The sequence below is a fragment of the Sinocyclocheilus grahami genome, unplaced genomic scaffold, assembly GCF_001515645.1.
Source record: "Sinocyclocheilus grahami isolate Dianchi unplaced genomic scaffold, SAMN03320097.WGS_v1.1 scaffold1186.1, whole genome shotgun sequence".
Taxonomy (NCBI): Eukaryota; Metazoa; Chordata; class Actinopteri; order Cypriniformes; family Cyprinidae; genus Sinocyclocheilus; species Sinocyclocheilus grahami.
In genome coordinates this window covers 559,788-577,898 of record NW_015506365.1, presented here as the reverse complement: position 1 = coordinate 577,898, position 18,111 = coordinate 559,788, and the positions used below count along the sequence as shown (strand labels likewise).

The following is an 18,111-nucleotide window of genomic DNA, read 5'->3' as shown; positions in this document are numbered from 1 at the left end:
CTGGGATATTTTTTACAATTGATGAAATAAAAGAACACTTTAACACTGAACGCTTTATGCATGCACTGCACGGCGTACTTACAGTATGAATACATCAGAATAAGGTTTAAATATGGTTTCTGATGTCAGCTCAGCATGAGAGGAACACAATGGAAAAATCACTGTGACTTCCCGAAACGTGATCTCTGTACAGAACCGGCTTTATGGTCACTGCAAGTAGATGTAGAAAAGCGTACGTTTGTTAAAGGAGCAGTTTGCCCAGAACTAAAAATTAGCTGGAACTTTCTTCATCAGAACAGATTTGGAGACATGTAGCATTACATCGCTTGCTCAACCAATGGATCATCTGCAGTGAATGGGTGCCGTCAGAATGAGAGTCCAAACAGCTGATAAAAACATCACAGTAATCCACACCACTCCAGTCCATCAGTTAATGTCTTGTAAAATGAAAAGCTGCTTGTTTCTAAGAAACTGTTTGGACTCTCATTCTGACGGCACCCATTCACTGCAGAGGATCCATTGGTGAGCAAGCGATGTAATGCTGCAGTTCTCCAAATATGTTCTGATGAACAAACAAGCTCATCTACATCTTGGATGGCCTGAGTAAATTAAGTTTTGGGGTGAACTATTCCTTTAACTAACCTATAATCTGCTCACTTTGAACTCACTAAACAGTTTTAACAAACTAAACCGTGCTAGTGACACTTCAAGAAGAGAAGCTGAAGATTCAGTCGCGTACAAACAAGCATGAGAATCAAAACGAATGTACAGTTTCACTCCAGTTCACAGTGAATTCTGTTCCAGCATCTGTATCGTCTGCTTCCGAGGATGGGAATGCTGGTTGAAAACAGCATTTGTGTTGTTTGATGGACAGTCGTAGGCTTTGAGATCAAGAACTGGGTAAATCTTACAAAAACCTCAGGTCATATTTCACCTTCAAATCAAAATGAAAATCAATATGTAATACGTGGGGTTCTCCAAACCCTATCTGCATCAGCAAATTTCACGTCTCCAAACTATATTTACAGTTCCCCTTCACGTTTGTCACGCAGAGCTACGATTGCGTCACATACAGCTACATCACGTAGCCACACTTGGCTTGATGCTTTCGACTTCAAAAGAAAGCTGTCGAAATCATACCACACTAAACAGCAGGAAAACTAGACCAGAACAGTCTTTCTTTGTGCTAAAAGGATAGTTCAGTCCAACAATAGCTTATGAGACTCAAAGTGCTCTTATGCTCAATCTCAGAAAAACAGCACACAGATGTTTGCCGCTGGGTCAGAGACATTATAAAAAGTGCATTAGGACCATTAAGATTTTTACATTTTCATTAGTATAAAGCAAAACAAATTATATTGTTAAGTATTTATACATTATGGTGCATTTGTATGGATTTAAAACCTTTTTTTATAATTAAAATGAACAAATAATTGTAGTACAGTAATACATGTCTACTGAGAATCATTGAGAATACTGAGAATTATAAATGAGAATTTGTGAAGAAAATGTGAATTCTCATAAAAATATGATGCAAAAAAAATCTTAATGGTATTAACGGGCTTTATTTGATCAAATTAAGTATTTTGTTGTGAAATATAACTAATATTTTTGTGAGATTCATCCGTGGGGATGAATTATAATTGTCAAAAAATACAAATAAAATACAAAATATTAATCAAATATACATACATACTACTTTAGACAAAAAATAAATATATTAATATATAAATAAATTATTATATAATATTTTGAATCATATATCACAGATTTGGATTTGCAGTGGTTACTGCTCAATGTTTTGTTCTAACTGGCCACGTGGGGTTCTCCAAACCCTATCTGCATCAGCAAATTTCACGTCTCCAAACTATATTTACAGTTCCCCTTCACGTTTGTCACGCAGAGCTACGATTGCGTCACATACAGCTACATCACATAGCCACACTTGGCTTGATGCTTTCGACTTCGAAAGAAAGCTGTCAAAATCATACCGCACTACACAGCAGGAAAACTAGACCAGAACGGTCTTTCTTTGTGCTAAAAGGATAGTTCAGTCCAACAATAGCTTATGAGACTCAAAGTGCTCTTATGCTCAATCTCAGAAAAACAGCACACAGATGTTTGCCGCTGGGTCAGAGACATTATAAAAAGTGCATATCGTACAATAATTCTGCTAGATACTGATGAAGTGTTGTATAATGCCTTTAAACGGTATTTGTGGCATACCGAACACACTTTTATGCCGAAAGCTTTGAGAGAGTGTCTACATGATTAGCATGCAATAGCAGACACACAACAGTCTGCATGACTTCACACCTCGACGTCGGGCCGAACCCGCAGCCCCTAGAATCACAGTGAGATCACGTCCAATGCTGAAGACCATGCACCTATTTTAACACACCTCTGTCCGCTGCATCGCTCAGTGTATTTGTGCTTGTGGTCAGCTCTGGAGCTCTCGGGAGCCCCAGATTGTGGTCAAATGGTGCTCTCGGTGTGCGCGTGCGTGAAGGTGTGCGTGCGATGCGGCTGAGGGTTGGGGAGTGGCGTCGGGCTGCTGTTGGAGTTGGCGTTGGTGTTCAGGTATGACTGGTTCTGAGGGTGGATGTGGCTCGGCCGGCTTTTGGACAGGCTGTTCTTGTCATTGAGCAGCGAGGTGTTCTTGTCCGGCCCGTTCTCTCTGGGTGCCGGCGGTGCTGTGGTGTGGTTCGCGGTGGAGAACATGGGAGGGGTCAGGGGCGGAAGAGGGGCGGGATCCAGGTGGATATGGCTGCTCTCTGGGGACTGGGGCGTGCTGTCCAGTTTTGAAGCCAGGAGGCCATTTTGGTACTGCGAACGAGTGACCTGAGAAAGAAAAAAGGTAATTAATCAAATGCTACTGCTCAGTTTTTTTTTTGGAAAGAAATGTATTATTTTTATCATTAAGGACTCAATCCTATTCAACTGATCAAACGTGAGTAAATATTTTTATGTTGCAAAAGATTCAATAATAATAAATGCTGTCATTTCTATTTCTAGTTTCCACAAAAGCATTAAGCAGCACAACGGTTTTCAACATAATTAATCATACAAAATGCACAAATATTTCATTTGATCCCACTAACTCAGCACACCATTGTTAGTATTTGCCGATACTACATTCCACTTTTTCTGAAAAAATAAAATAAAAGAATAATAATTAGGCAAAAATATTTAAAAATAAATAATAACAAAATATTACATTAATACTATTACAATATTATATTACTAATATTACACACATGCATATAGATAGCTAGATACAGATAAACAGATACACATATATAAACACAAAAACGCATATACAAGTTTGTCAAAATATTAATAATTAATATTAATAGGTCTTGACTGACTATATTTGAAAATATTGACATTTCAATTAAATATTAAAACAACAGAACAACTGTAATAATTATATATATATAAGAATAATTCCTGAATTGTCATGTGACTGGCGTAATAATGCAGAAAATTCTTTAAATTCTTTATTAAATATATTCAAATAAAAAAACTTTAACATTAAACAAAAAACTTTAACAATTTACAATTTTAAATTGTAATAATATTTCATAATATTACTGTATTGTTTATTAAATAATTGTTGCATTTGTGAGCATAATAGACTTTAAACTGTCTACTGTAGACACTCACTGTTCAGACATAACTTTGATAGTTATAATTTTGAAAACTAAGCATAATTAAAACAATTATATCCATTTTTTATGTCTAACACTAGAGAGCAGATTGACCCGATACAAATCAGATATAGCCTATACAGTATCCTATATATACACATATGTGACCCTGGACCACAAAACCAGTCATAAGGGTATAGGGTATAAGTCATTATACATAATCTGAAAGCTGAATAAATAAGCTTTCCATTGATGTATGGTTTGTTAGGATAGGACAATATTTGGCCGAGATACAACTATTTGAAAATCTGTAATCTGAAGGTGGAGAATCTGAGAAAATCATCTTTAAAGTTGTCCAAATGAAGTTCTTAGCAATGCATATTACTAATCAAAAATTTAGTTTTGATATATTTACGGTAAGAAATTTACAAAATATCTTCATGGAACATACTTAATATCCTAATGATTTTTGGCATAAAAGAAAAATCGATCATTTTGACCCATACTATGTATTTTTGGCTATTGCTACAAATATACTCGTGCTACTTAAGACTGGTTTTGTGCTCCAGGGTCACATATATAATAGTTTAGTTTAGTTGCTTTAGAAACAGCTGAAGTAAAGTCAAGCTTCAAAAAGCATCATAAAAACAGTCCATACAACTTGTGCGCTATTTTTCAAGTCTTCTGAAATCATACACACACTTGTGTGAAGACCAGACTGAAACTTTGTTGTTGATGGACATAACGTACCTTCACATACTGCAGGTCAGTGAGGGCCCGCACGTTAAAATCAGGGACGTACTGTGCCGCGGGGCTGTTATTGAGCTGACTGTTGCTGCCGCTGATGGACACCGAGTCGACTCTCTCTGTGCAGCTCAGAGACGCCGAGTGGTTCAGACCACTCACGTGAGACGGGGAGCAAAACTCTGCAACGCACAGGAAAACCGTCACTTCATGTCACGGCACGCCTGCTGACAAACACTCACACAGATAAAACAGAGTCAAGGAGTCCATCAAATACACACAAATACATAAAATGAAAAAAAACAACATCATTGATGAGAGGGACAGCACGATAATAAACAAGGAGCAAAAAAACAACTCATCACATTTGAAATGAATGGAAAGATTATTGCAAATGATTGGATGGTCATTTCAGACGTGCATTTGTGTGTGAGCAGCATTAAGAGTCAAGGAGTCCATCAAATACACACAAATACATAAAATGAAAAAAAACAACATCATTGATGAGAGGGACAGCACGATAATAAACAAGGAGCAAAAAACAACTCATCACATTTGAAATGAATGGAAAGATTATTGCAAATGATTGGATGGTCATTTCAGACGTGCATTTGTGTGTGAGCAGCATTAGTTTGGTTACACCGGAGAAGCATAGATTATAATATAGTGTACTATTCATTATTATAATATTAGTATGTGACTATAAAGAGTAGATGATGTACATATAAAAACCTCTATTACCTAAAATACTGTTCACCCAAAACCACGTGTAATGTTAATACTCTACTCTACTCTTTCATGAACTGCAACAGTCACTGCAGGCTTGCGCTTGGGATTTGACCGGTTTTACTGCGACTGTATCAGACAATAAATTAATGCTGACTGATGCGGACAAAAACGCACAGCTGACTCAGAAGCACGTGGTTACTGATACAAGCACGGGAGATTTTTTCCTCTGTTGAAATGCTATGTTTACGCTGTGAGCGACGCATTGTGATGAACTAGAATCCTCCGGTTATAATCAGTGAAATCATTTACACTGCAAAACATGCAAAGTTTGTTGATAATAACGGAAGTGATCTAGTATTTTCATGTCGCTCGCGTGCTCTCAGTGTAGTTGTTTAGTCAGTAACGGTAACCGTAGTGAACGTGATTAAAATGCATAAGAGTTGCTGACGAAACCAATCAATCATCACAGCGATATCAGATCATTTCGATGATATCGGACAATTGCCTTAGTATTTGACTATACTATATTGCACTTATGTCAAAAGGGTTCAAAAATGGACAGGTTGGTGAAAATATCTTCCAAAATTTGAATTCAAATTACAGCAAAATGGACAACACGTCACTTTATGGAATTAATATTCATGACGCAAACCGTGCCTAACCGTTTCCTGAGAACAAACCATAAAAGAAAACAAGTGACATTTTTATATCTGTTTGTAAATATGTTTTAGCCCCAGACTAAAACAAGAGGCTATACTGACGTTTCTAAAAACATTTATGTTTTGGTAATTTTGAGTGTTTTATTCGTTTTAAATTTCTAAAAATCTATTTACTTTTTATTAATCAATTAATGTTTTAATCATTTTCCTATAAACTGAATTAGACAAAAAATAATAATTGTAACTAAGTTTATAATCCCTCCTCTTTGTCTGTTAACATTTATGCCAATAATCATTTAGTATTTTTTAATATTTTAAATTTTAGGGTTAATGATAATGAAGTTAATGATAACAACACTGCACTGCAAGTAATTAACACTTAAGCATATTTAGTCTGATTGATAATGTATAATTATAGTAATAACATTTATATTGCATTTTTTTTATTCAAACAACAATGCTCCTGTTTCATCAAGACATCACAAATGCATAGCCTCACAAAGCTCATGGCACGTTTTCTAGTATATTCTGATACTAATGCAAGTCAGAATGGAGCAGGACTGAATCTTCAGGGTGGAGTGAATGTTGTGTTCAGTTGCAGGAGGTCAGGTGTGATGGACAGCAGGGTGAGTGTGTTAGTGGTTAGAGCAGAAGAGCTCTTCAAGACTGAGCTCAAGAGGACAACGCCAGAGCCAACCAGTCCAGCAAGCTTCCATTTTACGAACATTGTCATTAAAATCTTTTAATATATGTCATATGCCACATCACTCATGAGCCATCGCTCACAGTTGATTTCAATAGAGTTATCATGCTTACTAAGCTAATATCTCCACAAATCCGTGATGAAAGTGCATTTAAGATCAAACTGTATTCTACTTTTTAGTACTGAATAAATATTTCCTAATAAACAGAAAAAATACACATTGCATGTGCATTTTAATTAGATTGAATTACTTTCCATCAACATTTTATGCAGTAATAAAATTTATTTTTATAGATACAATGCTTAAAATGTGCTGTATAGGTTTTGAAACAGCTTTTAAATCACTAAATAAAATAAATTGTGATTTTGCATTATTTTTGTAACTTAAAAGGACATATGGTTATATTCTATAGCCATATGCTATATTTTAGCTCTTCTGAATGCAAACAATAATTTTGTGTGAGGGAAAATAATGGCATTATTTACCAAAAATGGTCTGCTATAGCACTTTAAGTCTTATTTATGCTCGCACATATTCAAACCTGGTGTCTCAAGACTAGTTGTGTTAACTTTGAAATCAACAATGTCAAACATTTTTGGTTTTTTGAATGTTTTGAATGAATGCAAGCACAAATTTTATTAGAAAATACTGAATATTTCCAAAAAATATTTAATCAGCTGGAAACATTTTCTATTGATATTCTATGCGGCACTTAAATGTATTTTTATTGCAATAAATGCCTAAAATTGCCGTCTAGGCTTTAGAACAGCTTTTAAATCACTGTAAATAAATAGATAAAATGTGAACTTGCTGGACAACGGGTCATAGCGTGATAAAGGTTATTTTTTCATTTTAAACTAGCTCCTGTCTCACACCACCCCATGTTAGCTACCCCTACATCTCTGAGTTAGCACCCAGCATGCAGGGCATTTACCTGGGAAACGCGAGAACAGAGAAAACCTCTTAAGCGAAAGGCGGCGCGGACGAGGCGACACCACAGAAGGAGAAAGAGGGGGGGTGACAGCTGAGGAGGAGGGGGAGAGGCAGAGCAGAGGAGAGACAGAGAAGCTCTTTAGACAACGCCACACATCAACATCCTGCCCAGAGCTGCTTCAGCATCAGCAGCCGCTGATGGTACAAATCCCTCATTATAGGACACTACGGGAACATCATATTTTCTTTGAAGGGGTAATGCTATGCTACTAACCTTGCCTTTGAAAGTAAAACATATTTTGGTGACGTTAAAAGCATATTTCACCCAAAAATGGTCATTATCACTCCAAACCTGTATGACTTTCTTCCTTCAGTGGTACCTAAAATGTAGATATTTTGCAGAATGTCCAAGCTGTTCTTTTCCATACAAGAAAAGTGGACTTCATATTTCCAGCAGGCTTCAAAAATGTATAAAAAGCATGGTAAAAGTGGTCCATATGCTATACTTGAATCAAACCCATAATTTTGAGTAAAATACCAAAAATTAAGTCATCATTCAATTCTAATTCCAGAACCAAATGAAATGATTAATTTAAAAAATCTGACTGAAAAGAATGAACGTTTTAGGAATTCAGCATCTCCACTTCTCTGCCAAGGAAAGCATGTCAACATTTTCAGTGAATAACAATATTTTAGCAGTTTTCTCACACTTATATAGTGATATTTGCATCATTTTTGTAATCTTAAAGCACTAAAAAGTAGCATAAAGTACCTTCAGCTCTTCTGGATGCAAGTAATAATTTTGTGTGATGAAAAAAAAAAAAAAAAAAAATTTAACACTCGCACAAGTTCAAACCTGCTGCCTCAAGATCAGTGTGAAGTCAACATCAAATATTGTTGGTTTATACTCGGCTAATTACATCAATCAATACATTTTATTTTGTGAAATAATGTTCAATTTTTCAATGGAAAATTGTCTGTTGTAGCTCTCAAATCTCATTTACACTCGCAAACATTCATATTTGTGCCAACTGTTAAAAACGTAACATTTTGTTGGTTCGTATTTGGCTAATTGCATCAAATTTGAATGTAGGGATGTGCAATTCTGACAAAAAAAAGTGTTTTGTGCTGGTATCTTGGCTGGTTTAGGCCTGTCATGGATAAATAAATATGACACTACTGCCAGCAGGTGGCAGAAAGTCCCCGTCTTCACTGAATCATTCATTGAAATCATTCACTCAAAACAGCCGATTCATTTAGAAATGAAGCAAGCGGCTGTCTTTAAGAATGGGTTTTTGAATCATGGACTTCAAAAACAGATTCATTCAGGAATGAAACACCGCAGTGTTGCTCTGAGACGCAAAAATTGATGCTTCGGTTTTGTTTGTAACCATTTCATTGGCGAAAATATTACGTCTAAAATGTAACTCACTCAATATTAACCTGATGTTTGTTGAACTGTTGTTTTAAGATAATATCACATTCGCGACCACGTTCTTTAAGAAAACGGCACTGTTGCTTGTGTGATATTACTTAACTATGTAAATATTAAAAAATAAAAAAAAACATATAGGGATATTTTTACTTTCATAACTTGAATTACAGGGATATTTTAAAGGCATTCTGATAGGCTTCATCAAGCATTTAGGCTTTTGGACTTTCAAGATGCGTTTTGTTTATTTTTTGCAAAATGAATGACATACTCTATAATGTCAGCTCGCATATTGTTAAACCAACAATTACGATATTATATACAGATGATAAATATCGCACAGCCCTATTTGAATGTTTTGAATAAATGCAAGCTTTGATTTAGAAGCTAATTTTAGGTTTGTTCTTGCAAACAAACAAACAAACAAACAAAAAAACTATTAACTGGCTTCAGAAGACTTGGAATATACAGACTTATTTATTTTATTTTTTTGAACGTGCAAATTAATCCCCATCCATTAGCAATGTGTGGGAAAAAAGCAGCTTGTACATGCTGCATTTCCTTTTGGGTTTCAAGATACGAGCTTTAGAAGGACATGATTAAAGGCCAGCGGATCGGTCACATGAACCCTCGTCTCTTACGTCTCTTACGCAGTGTTTCTCAAAGCACACATAGCCACACATTTAGACACATGCTTAACACATAAATGTGACGTTTGGCACACGGATGGACTGCGGCACAGCTGGAGGTGAAGAACAGAATCAGACAGCATCATTACACATAGTGACGCTCGGCCAGCAGATGTCCCTGCAGTCAAATGTGTCCCGTTTAGCGCCCTACCGGCAGCCCCAGTGTTATTATGTAATACAGAAGACTACACTTACAATGACAGATCATGACAAAGTGCACTGGGAGATGCTAAAAAAAACTAAACATGGTGCTGACAAGATCCATCACTTAAACTAAGGCTGGGCAGCAAACATATCAACAGACACATCATTGTTACCATAAATCAACATGTTTCAGAAAATAGATAATTCATAAATCATATTAATCAATTATATCAGCATTTACTGTGCCGGTTGCTCTTTTTCATGCAATTATAATGACTGACAAGCTTTCTAGCCTCCATAAAAAGAAGAAAAGAAAACAGAATTGTAATTTTTGGGTGGACTGGCCCTTTAAATGAACTATTCCTTTAGGTGGGATTGTTTCACACTCTCTGATTAGAGCAAATAAGAGTTAAAAACGCAAGGTAAAACCCTCACCCAGGCATGGTGCAGTCAGTGCCATGACTCCATAATAAGAGAAAGGACCCGTCTCAAACTTCATATTCTCATTTCCAGCCTCAACTTCCACCCGACCCTGAAAGACAGGCGCGAGTTCATTCGTTTCATTAGTTACAAAAGTCAACTGTGCAGGACATTTTGTTGACTATATTTTAAATAATTTGGAAACAATCATTAAGACAACAACCTAAATGAGAACTGCTTAATAAATCAAATCAAAATGTATCATTGGCAATAAAACCTTTGTGGCTTTGCGTGTTGTCCTTCAAGATACTGAAACCTAAAGCACTCAAGTTCTTAAATAATTGAACCACATTTTTAAAAACACTTACAAAAGATTTAAGCCAAATGCATCTAATTTTGAAATCTTAACCTGTTTCCTTGAAGAACAACCAGTTGCGTCTCCATAATTAAAGACGAATGACACAAAACCCAACCGAAACTCCCACGAGGAGTGCGAGGTCAGTACTTTTAGTAGTCGTGTGTCACACATTTGAGCGTACACACAAATTTTCCAATGTCTCAAGCATCATATTTGCCCCATTTTCTGTCCCAATGGAGAGTCAGCCTTCCTCTCATTCTCAGAAAAAGATAACCGGATCTGCGGCGCTCGGATTGCACGACACACAGATCCTGTCACTCTATCTGGGTCTCCTCTACTCTGGGGTCTATATTCAGGTAGACACTCCAAACACAAACAAAGCTCGCCAACACTTTGCTGCTTTCTGTTACGCCAGCAAATCAGAGCCAAATCGAGTTTCATAAAACAAAACAAACGGAGTTAAAACAGTGTTGACACTGTTTTTTGTATACTAGAGTAGGGCTGCACGATAAATCGAAATGGAATCGAGATCACGATTCGACAGAAGCTGCAATTGTCATGCGTATCTTTCAGTGAAGCACGGTTCTGTGATCAGCAGTAAATCTCCATCCGAAGGCCAGAGGGCGCTCTCGCGCTGAAACTCCAAATACGTCTCGCAGAAGAAACCCAGAAAATGCTGAAATCGCTGCAGCTTAATAAACAGAAGATTCAACTGCTTTCATTAATTCAACGTGACTAATAAACACACGACTACGGCAATATACGGTTTATCTGAGTTCTTATTATTATAATTTTCATTAAAATAAAGTATATTTATAATGCAATGCCTTTATCACTGCTTAAATACTATGAAATATGTTGCGTGCCTTATTCTGTGTAAGAAGCCACATCATCTCACAGAAGGATTTAAAACACTCGACTGACGTTATGAAGTGAGTTTGGAGTAAAAATGTGTTATTAAATATGGTATTTTCACATGCTTTCAGATGGAGCAGCATTTACTTCACAGAGCCGTAGTTCACTGAGAAGCTATGAAAACGGCTGTCATTATCGTGAACGATTTCTTAATCGCGCAATAAAATCGTCTGTGATTGTTTTGCTTATCTTGTCAGTGAACTACGGCTATGTGTAGTAAATTCTGCTCCATTTAAAGCACGTAATCACGCAATAAAATCGTCTGCGATTGTTTTGCTTATCTTGTCAGTGAACTACGGCTATGTGTAGTAAATTCTGCTCCACCAGAAAGCATGTGATGATGATTTCTTGCTGATTACAGAACCGGCTTTACTAACAAAATATGCATGACAATCGCATTCGATTAATCGTGCAGCCCTATACTAGAGTAAAATTTATTCGAGTAAAATCTACTACTAAATAAATCTTTACATTCATGAAAAACTAATTAAAAAAAATGTATATATATATATATATATATATATATATATATACACTACTGTTCAAAATTGGCGTCAGTAAGATTTATTTATTTAACGAAATTGACACTTTTATTCAGTGAGGATAGTAGACATTTATATTACAAAAGATCTCTATTTCAAATCAATGCTGATCTTAAAAAAAAAAAAAAGATGGTTTCCACAAAAATATTAAGCAGCAAAACTGTTTCCAGCATTGATAATTAAAAATGTGTAATCCTAAAAGTAATACCTACAAATCATCATTCATCAATTACTAAAACTTAAATAATTTACTTTTTTTTAGTTTTGTTGTTAAAACCAGAAGCCAAAATGATTGAATTACTAAAATATTAATATATTTGTTCAGTGAATACATTTACAATATTTAAAAGTATAAATATGTATTTTCTAATAATTTTAAATATTATCAATGAATTAATTGTAGTCATTTGTAAAAGTATACATTTATTTTTTATTTTAATAATTAATTTTAATAATTTGTAAAAGTATAAATATATTTATTTTCTAGTAATTTTATTTAAATATACTTAATTAGAAGAAATTACAAAAATCATATAAATATTAAACAATCAAAAAAAACAAACAAAACAATACACTATTAGTTACTCATTCATTTGATAAAGGCCTTTGCTAGTTACCTAATGATTATGTTAGTTGAACCTTACTGTAAAGTGATATTAAGTAAAAAGCAATCAATTACTAAAACATATTTATTAAATATATTAATATATTTATTCAATACATTGAATATACTGAAAAAAGTATACAAAAACAAAATATATATTTAATACATATTTAAATGAAAGTCTACGAAATTATCAAATAAAGTTAAACATAAAACAAACAAAATACAATACACCATTGTTGTTATTTAGAAAATTCTGTTTAAATGATACATTTGAAATGGTTTTAAAACTAATTAAAATAGAGGGAGATTCAATCTGGAAATTAGCAGATGTAAATGAGTAAATTTAAGCAGACATGCGGTTTGATGGCCAGCGTGACGTAACGTTCCCGGACACATGGCTTTTGTGCTTCACGGGGATGATTACATCTGCGCTAAATACACTCTCACACTGGCGTTCAGAAAGGGTTAACCTTGTCCTGGCTGACCCCCCGCCGAGCACACAGCAAATCCAGGATATGATTTACTGATCCCCGGGGGCCCGAGTGCCACGTCGGCCCTGTGACCTGTCACAGCTCGTTCTACCTTGACCATCGTCAATCTTAAGCCACGTTAAGTAAGCTGCCGCACATATATTCAATTCAGATGACTGGAAAGTATGCGGGATGTTAAAGGTCATGCTATTGTGTTGATCCAAATACAAGTCAAGATCTATATATGTATCATCTGCTTGCTGTAGCGTGGCCGTCCAAGAGTCTTTCCATCAATTTCGCCTCTGATTGGACTGTTTCGCCAAAACAAGGGCACGGACATTGCACAGCTTTGATTGGTTGTGTATTCAATTGTGAGTGAGAGTGTGTGTGTGTGTGTGTGTGTGTGTGTGTGTGGCCTCTGATTGGACTGTTTTGCCAAAACAAGGGCACGGACATTGCACAGCTTTGATTGGTTGTGTATTCAATTGTGAGTGAGAGTGTGTGTGTGTGTGTTGATGGCAGAAAGGGGGTGGGATTAGAGCTTGTTGCTTTCTTACGCAAGAGAGATCAATTAGTGAAGGGCAGGCCTGTCCGATGCAGGGCCTCTTCTAGCTAAACCTGCAGTGAGGTCACAGACGCTCCCAACAAACCCGTCTGTGCAACTCTACACCAGGACACGGCACCAACGAGCCGGCAATCTCAAAATACACCACTAAAAAAAGCTTGAAAATGTTAACCAGCGGTACATGCTAAGGAAAGCATCGCTATTACTAATGCTCAAACTTCATATCTCTAGTACTAAGTGTTAAAACTCTGTATGTGTTTCATTCTGTGCCACTTGTGCTACAGTCTCAAAAAACAAAAAAGGTACAAATGTTGTCACTGGGGTGGTCCCTTTTCAGAAGGTACATTAAATATTTTTTTAACCACTACACGAGCAGGGCCAGAGGGTTAAAACACCCTAGAAACCACATAGGAACACCCTGGCAACCACCTAAAACACTAGAAAATTTTCTATGTGGCTGCCAAGGCATTGCTATGTGGTTGTTATTGTGTTCTAGGTTGCTATGCTTGTTCTAGACCTTGGCAACAATCTATAACAACCTAACAACTACATAGCAATGCCCTGACAACCTCTCACAGCATCCTGCATCATGGCGGTGAGTTTTGCATAGGAAAGCACTACTCATGTTTTCTTCAGAAAAATCTGCTCTATTTTTAGACACATCTAATCCTCCACTCAAAATTCTGAGCAATGACTCAGATTCAATATAAAGGTCTAATATATATACTGTTCCAAAGTTTGGGATTTAATTTTTTTTTTTTTAAGAAGTCTCTTATGCTCATCAAGGCTGCATTTATTTGATAAAAACAGTAATATTGTGAAATATTATTACAATTTAAAATAATGGTTTTCTTTTTTAATATACTTTAAAAGAAAATGTATTCCTATGATGCAAAGCTAAATTTTCAGCATCATTACTCCAGTCTTCAGTGTCACATGATCCTTCAGAAATCATTCTAATATGCTGATTTATTATCAATGTTGAAAACAGTTGAAAGCGTTTAATTTGAACAGTGTAAGCAATAGTAATATTTGCCTTATCAGGCACGACTAACATGTGACTGATTATTGAAGGAATTAGAAGAATTTAGCACTTTTACTGGTAGCTGAAAGCATTTTTAAACCAACCTAAATATTTCATAACACACACGCAGGGGAGATGTGTGGATGTTTGTGGCCGTTCAAATTCGGCCAAAGTCTACAGAGCTTCCAGCTGAATTCTCCACTGATCAGTTTTACTTACCTGAAGGATAAGGACGAAAAAGTCGACAGGTTTTCCGCGCTGATATAAATAGTGCTGTTGCGAGCGCTTGTCGTTCTCGTTGAACTTGATCTCCTGAATGACATCCGGGTGCTTGAGGATCCGCAGTAAGACCTTGTATGAAATCTGGAGCGGACTGAAAAGGCTCACCTCTACGGAAAGATGGGACACGACAAAAATCCTCTGTTATTTGCAACAGCAAATGCTCAAAGACTGAGGGGTCTTATAGATGTAACAGCTCACCAGTAGCGAGGAAACGATGCGCTGCCAGCATTAGTTGCGGGGATATCTTGACTTTGGATTCCCTCTCATGTTTGAAAGCAGAAAAGTCCCTCTTGTTTTTGTCGGGATCCACTTTCTTTCTGTTACGATTGTCAGCTGGAAGGCAAAAAAATCATTAATCACTCAACCAATGCTCAACTTGGGCTTCCATAAGCCCAAGCAGATCATCGACACCATTAGCACCAATAGTCTCAATGATCTACTTAGGCTTATACGTTGCTTTTGGGAAAGCCTAGATCAATAAATAAATCGAATTGATTGGTCAATTCTACTGGTTATATCTCATGCCTAGACGTGAAATTTCGAAGACAAGTAAGAATATCACTAGCATGAACATACTGTAGAGATCAGACTCATCCAGGATCTCAGATTTGATGATCTCCTCAATGACGTCCTCCAGCGTGACCAGACCCAGAACCTCGTAGAACGGATCTCCTTCACCCTCATTATTCACCTTCTGAACGATGGCCAGGTGGGATTTACCTGTGGACAGAAAAACCTGAGCCACAAATCTCCCACTAAACATGTCGAACACTTGGAAAATGGGGAAGTAAATGAACCAAGTGCTGTAATTGCAAATTGAACGGCTGCTTAATAGTTCCTTAACAAAGATTGTTCACACCAGGCTAGGAAGCCCACTGAGTGGGTGTAGAATAATTCAAACCATATTCGTATGGAAGCACTGCATGGACATGCATATTAATGAGCTGTATTATCACTGCATTCTGAAAACTCCATGAATTATTCATCATCTTGTTTTATCCGAGGGGCCGGATCAATCATAAACGTTTAAGCAATACGGGACCATTAGCGCTGCATGTTTGGAGCCAGAAGAGAGTCAGATCAGAAGTGCTACTAAACTTAGAGCGAAAAGAGCTTAGGAGGGGGAAATGACGGAGATGTCTGGGGATCAGAAAAAGAAAGGAAAAAGGGAATGATGGAGCAAGACAGGAGCAGACGACACTTTGATGGTATTTAAAGTTAAGAGGAAATCTGAAAATGCTGCAAAATCAACACTACCGTACAACAGCTGTATAATACTGAATGTGTGCAACACTTAATGCTCAAATCGGAACCAAAATAAATGGATGGACTAATACAGAAGTTCTGACCAATGGCGACAAGTATTAGTAATAATTTTTTGTTATATGTTAATGCATGTATTTCACCAATGAAGCTCTGAACTATATTTAAAATACAAGTAAAATCAGGTATTAAACATGCATTTTAAAAACTGGCCAATTTAGACTCATACTTCTTAAAAAAAAAAAAAAAAAAAAGTTAAAAAAATTGTGTTCAAATCCCTAACCAACTCACTAATAAGTGATCTTAAATAGAGGAAACACGCTGATTTTTTCTGAAATCCAGGGATTTATAGTACAAGATCAAGCCTTATTTTATACTACAGAAAGCATCAGACCAGCAGACTGCTTAAGAGAAGGGCTTTTCTCACTGAGATGCACTCGTGTTCCTGAGGGATTGCCATTTAAGCAAACCACCCACATTTATTGTTTGCATACTCACAAGCTTATTTACATGCAGTCATATCTCAGTGGAGCTCATTTTAAACAAATACTGAAAACTTGTTCGAATAGGGTGTAGAGAGTTTCTACAAATTTATCATTTAATGCAATAAAAGCTATGTCCTGAGCTGACGTTTTGGACAATACAGTGTCTTCACATCGCTTTTGTCCCTCTGTGGCACCGCTGCAGTGATCGAGAGATGAAAAATACAGTGGGAGGAACTTCAAACTGCCAATCATTTCAAAACACCGCCCATACAACTCATCATTAATCTAACATTAACATTGGGGTAAAACTGTGTTTTCAAATGAGCTTCAACAGCTTTTACAAAAATTATACCAACATAATCGTTATGATTAAAGTCAATAAAGTGAAATAAAACATGCATTTGGAAGACACTTTTATTATCTTCTTTGAATTTAAGGTAGATGCACTGTCATTTTAGTATCAAGACACTATTATAGTTTTTATTATTAATATCAATATCATATAGACTATATAGAATTTTTTTAATTAAAATCAGTTTTCATTTTTGTTAAATTTAGCATTTTGTAATTTTAAAGTTTTTTTGTATTTTTATTTCAGCTAACATTTATTTTACAGAATTTACAAAAGTTTTAGTACAAAAAAGGGTTTTGATTGTAGTTTCAATTTTTGCTAACTATAATAACCCTTAGCATACATTTTAGCAGTTCATAATGAACATCAACTATATGCTATAGATTTTTACAGCATTTATTAACCTTTATTAATGATAAATAACTAAGTTAGTTCACAGTGCGCTTACTAATGTAACCAGATACAACTTTTGATATTACAAATGCATTAGTAAATGTTGAGATTAACATGAACTAAGATTCATAAATGCTGTAGAAGTATTGTTCATGGTTAGTTCATTTTAACTGATTCAGTTAACTCATGTTAACAAATAAAATCTTTTTGTAAAGTTTTACCAGCATCTTTAATTGATGAACTAATCTGGATATTGAGGGGAACATGTCTCCCCAAATTTCTATGGTGGTTACAGCCCCAAATCTGAGGCTAAACTTGGTAATCACAGTGAGTGTGCAAACTCTGGTGGACAGGATGATGTTGCCATTTTTTATGAGTGTCGGGTGCTTTTGGCATCATGGGATTCCTCTGCCTTGATCGGAGGTTGATGCAGGGAGCATATGGTTATTGATTCGGCTCTCAGGGGGAGTCTGAGCACCCATCATAATCAATAGGAGGATGAAAACAACTGCATGGAGCCAAAGCCTTTGCTTCCTGTGAGCACAGCACATTCTGGAGACTCAGGAGGATGCACATAAAACACAACCACTAACCTTTTTTAAACTCCTCCAGCATGGCATCCAGCTTAGTGTCGTGGAAGACGAAATGCACCGGGTGGTTGTAGAACTTGGTGACCGTTTTAAGCGTGGTGCAGTCGTCGGGGTCGACGAAGGCCAGGTCTTTGACGTACAGGATGTCCACGATGTTGGAG

The 18,111-nt window shown here is 36.2% G+C and overlaps 1 protein-coding gene across 1 annotated transcript in view; it reads right to left on the bottom strand.

Moving 5' to 3' along the window:
* Positions 1-1,791: 1,791 nt before the first annotated feature.
* LOC107567757 (metal transporter CNNM4-like) overlaps positions 1,792-18,111 on the bottom strand; it is a 19,606-nt gene continuing 3,286 nt past the window's right edge. The window contains exons 2-7 of the mRNA XM_016253497.1: positions 15,444-15,587; positions 15,066-15,200; positions 14,805-14,974; positions 10,120-10,216; positions 4,401-4,576; positions 1,792-2,841 (exon numbers count right to left, since the gene is read on the bottom strand). Of these exons, the coding sequence (XP_016108983.1) occupies positions 2,476-2,841; positions 4,401-4,576; positions 10,120-10,216; positions 14,805-14,974; positions 15,066-15,200; positions 15,444-15,587 (1,088 nt within the window). The 3' untranslated portion in view covers positions 1,792-2,475. The remainder of the gene's footprint in view (positions 2,842-4,400; positions 4,577-10,119; positions 10,217-14,804; positions 14,975-15,065; positions 15,201-15,443; positions 15,588-18,111) is intronic.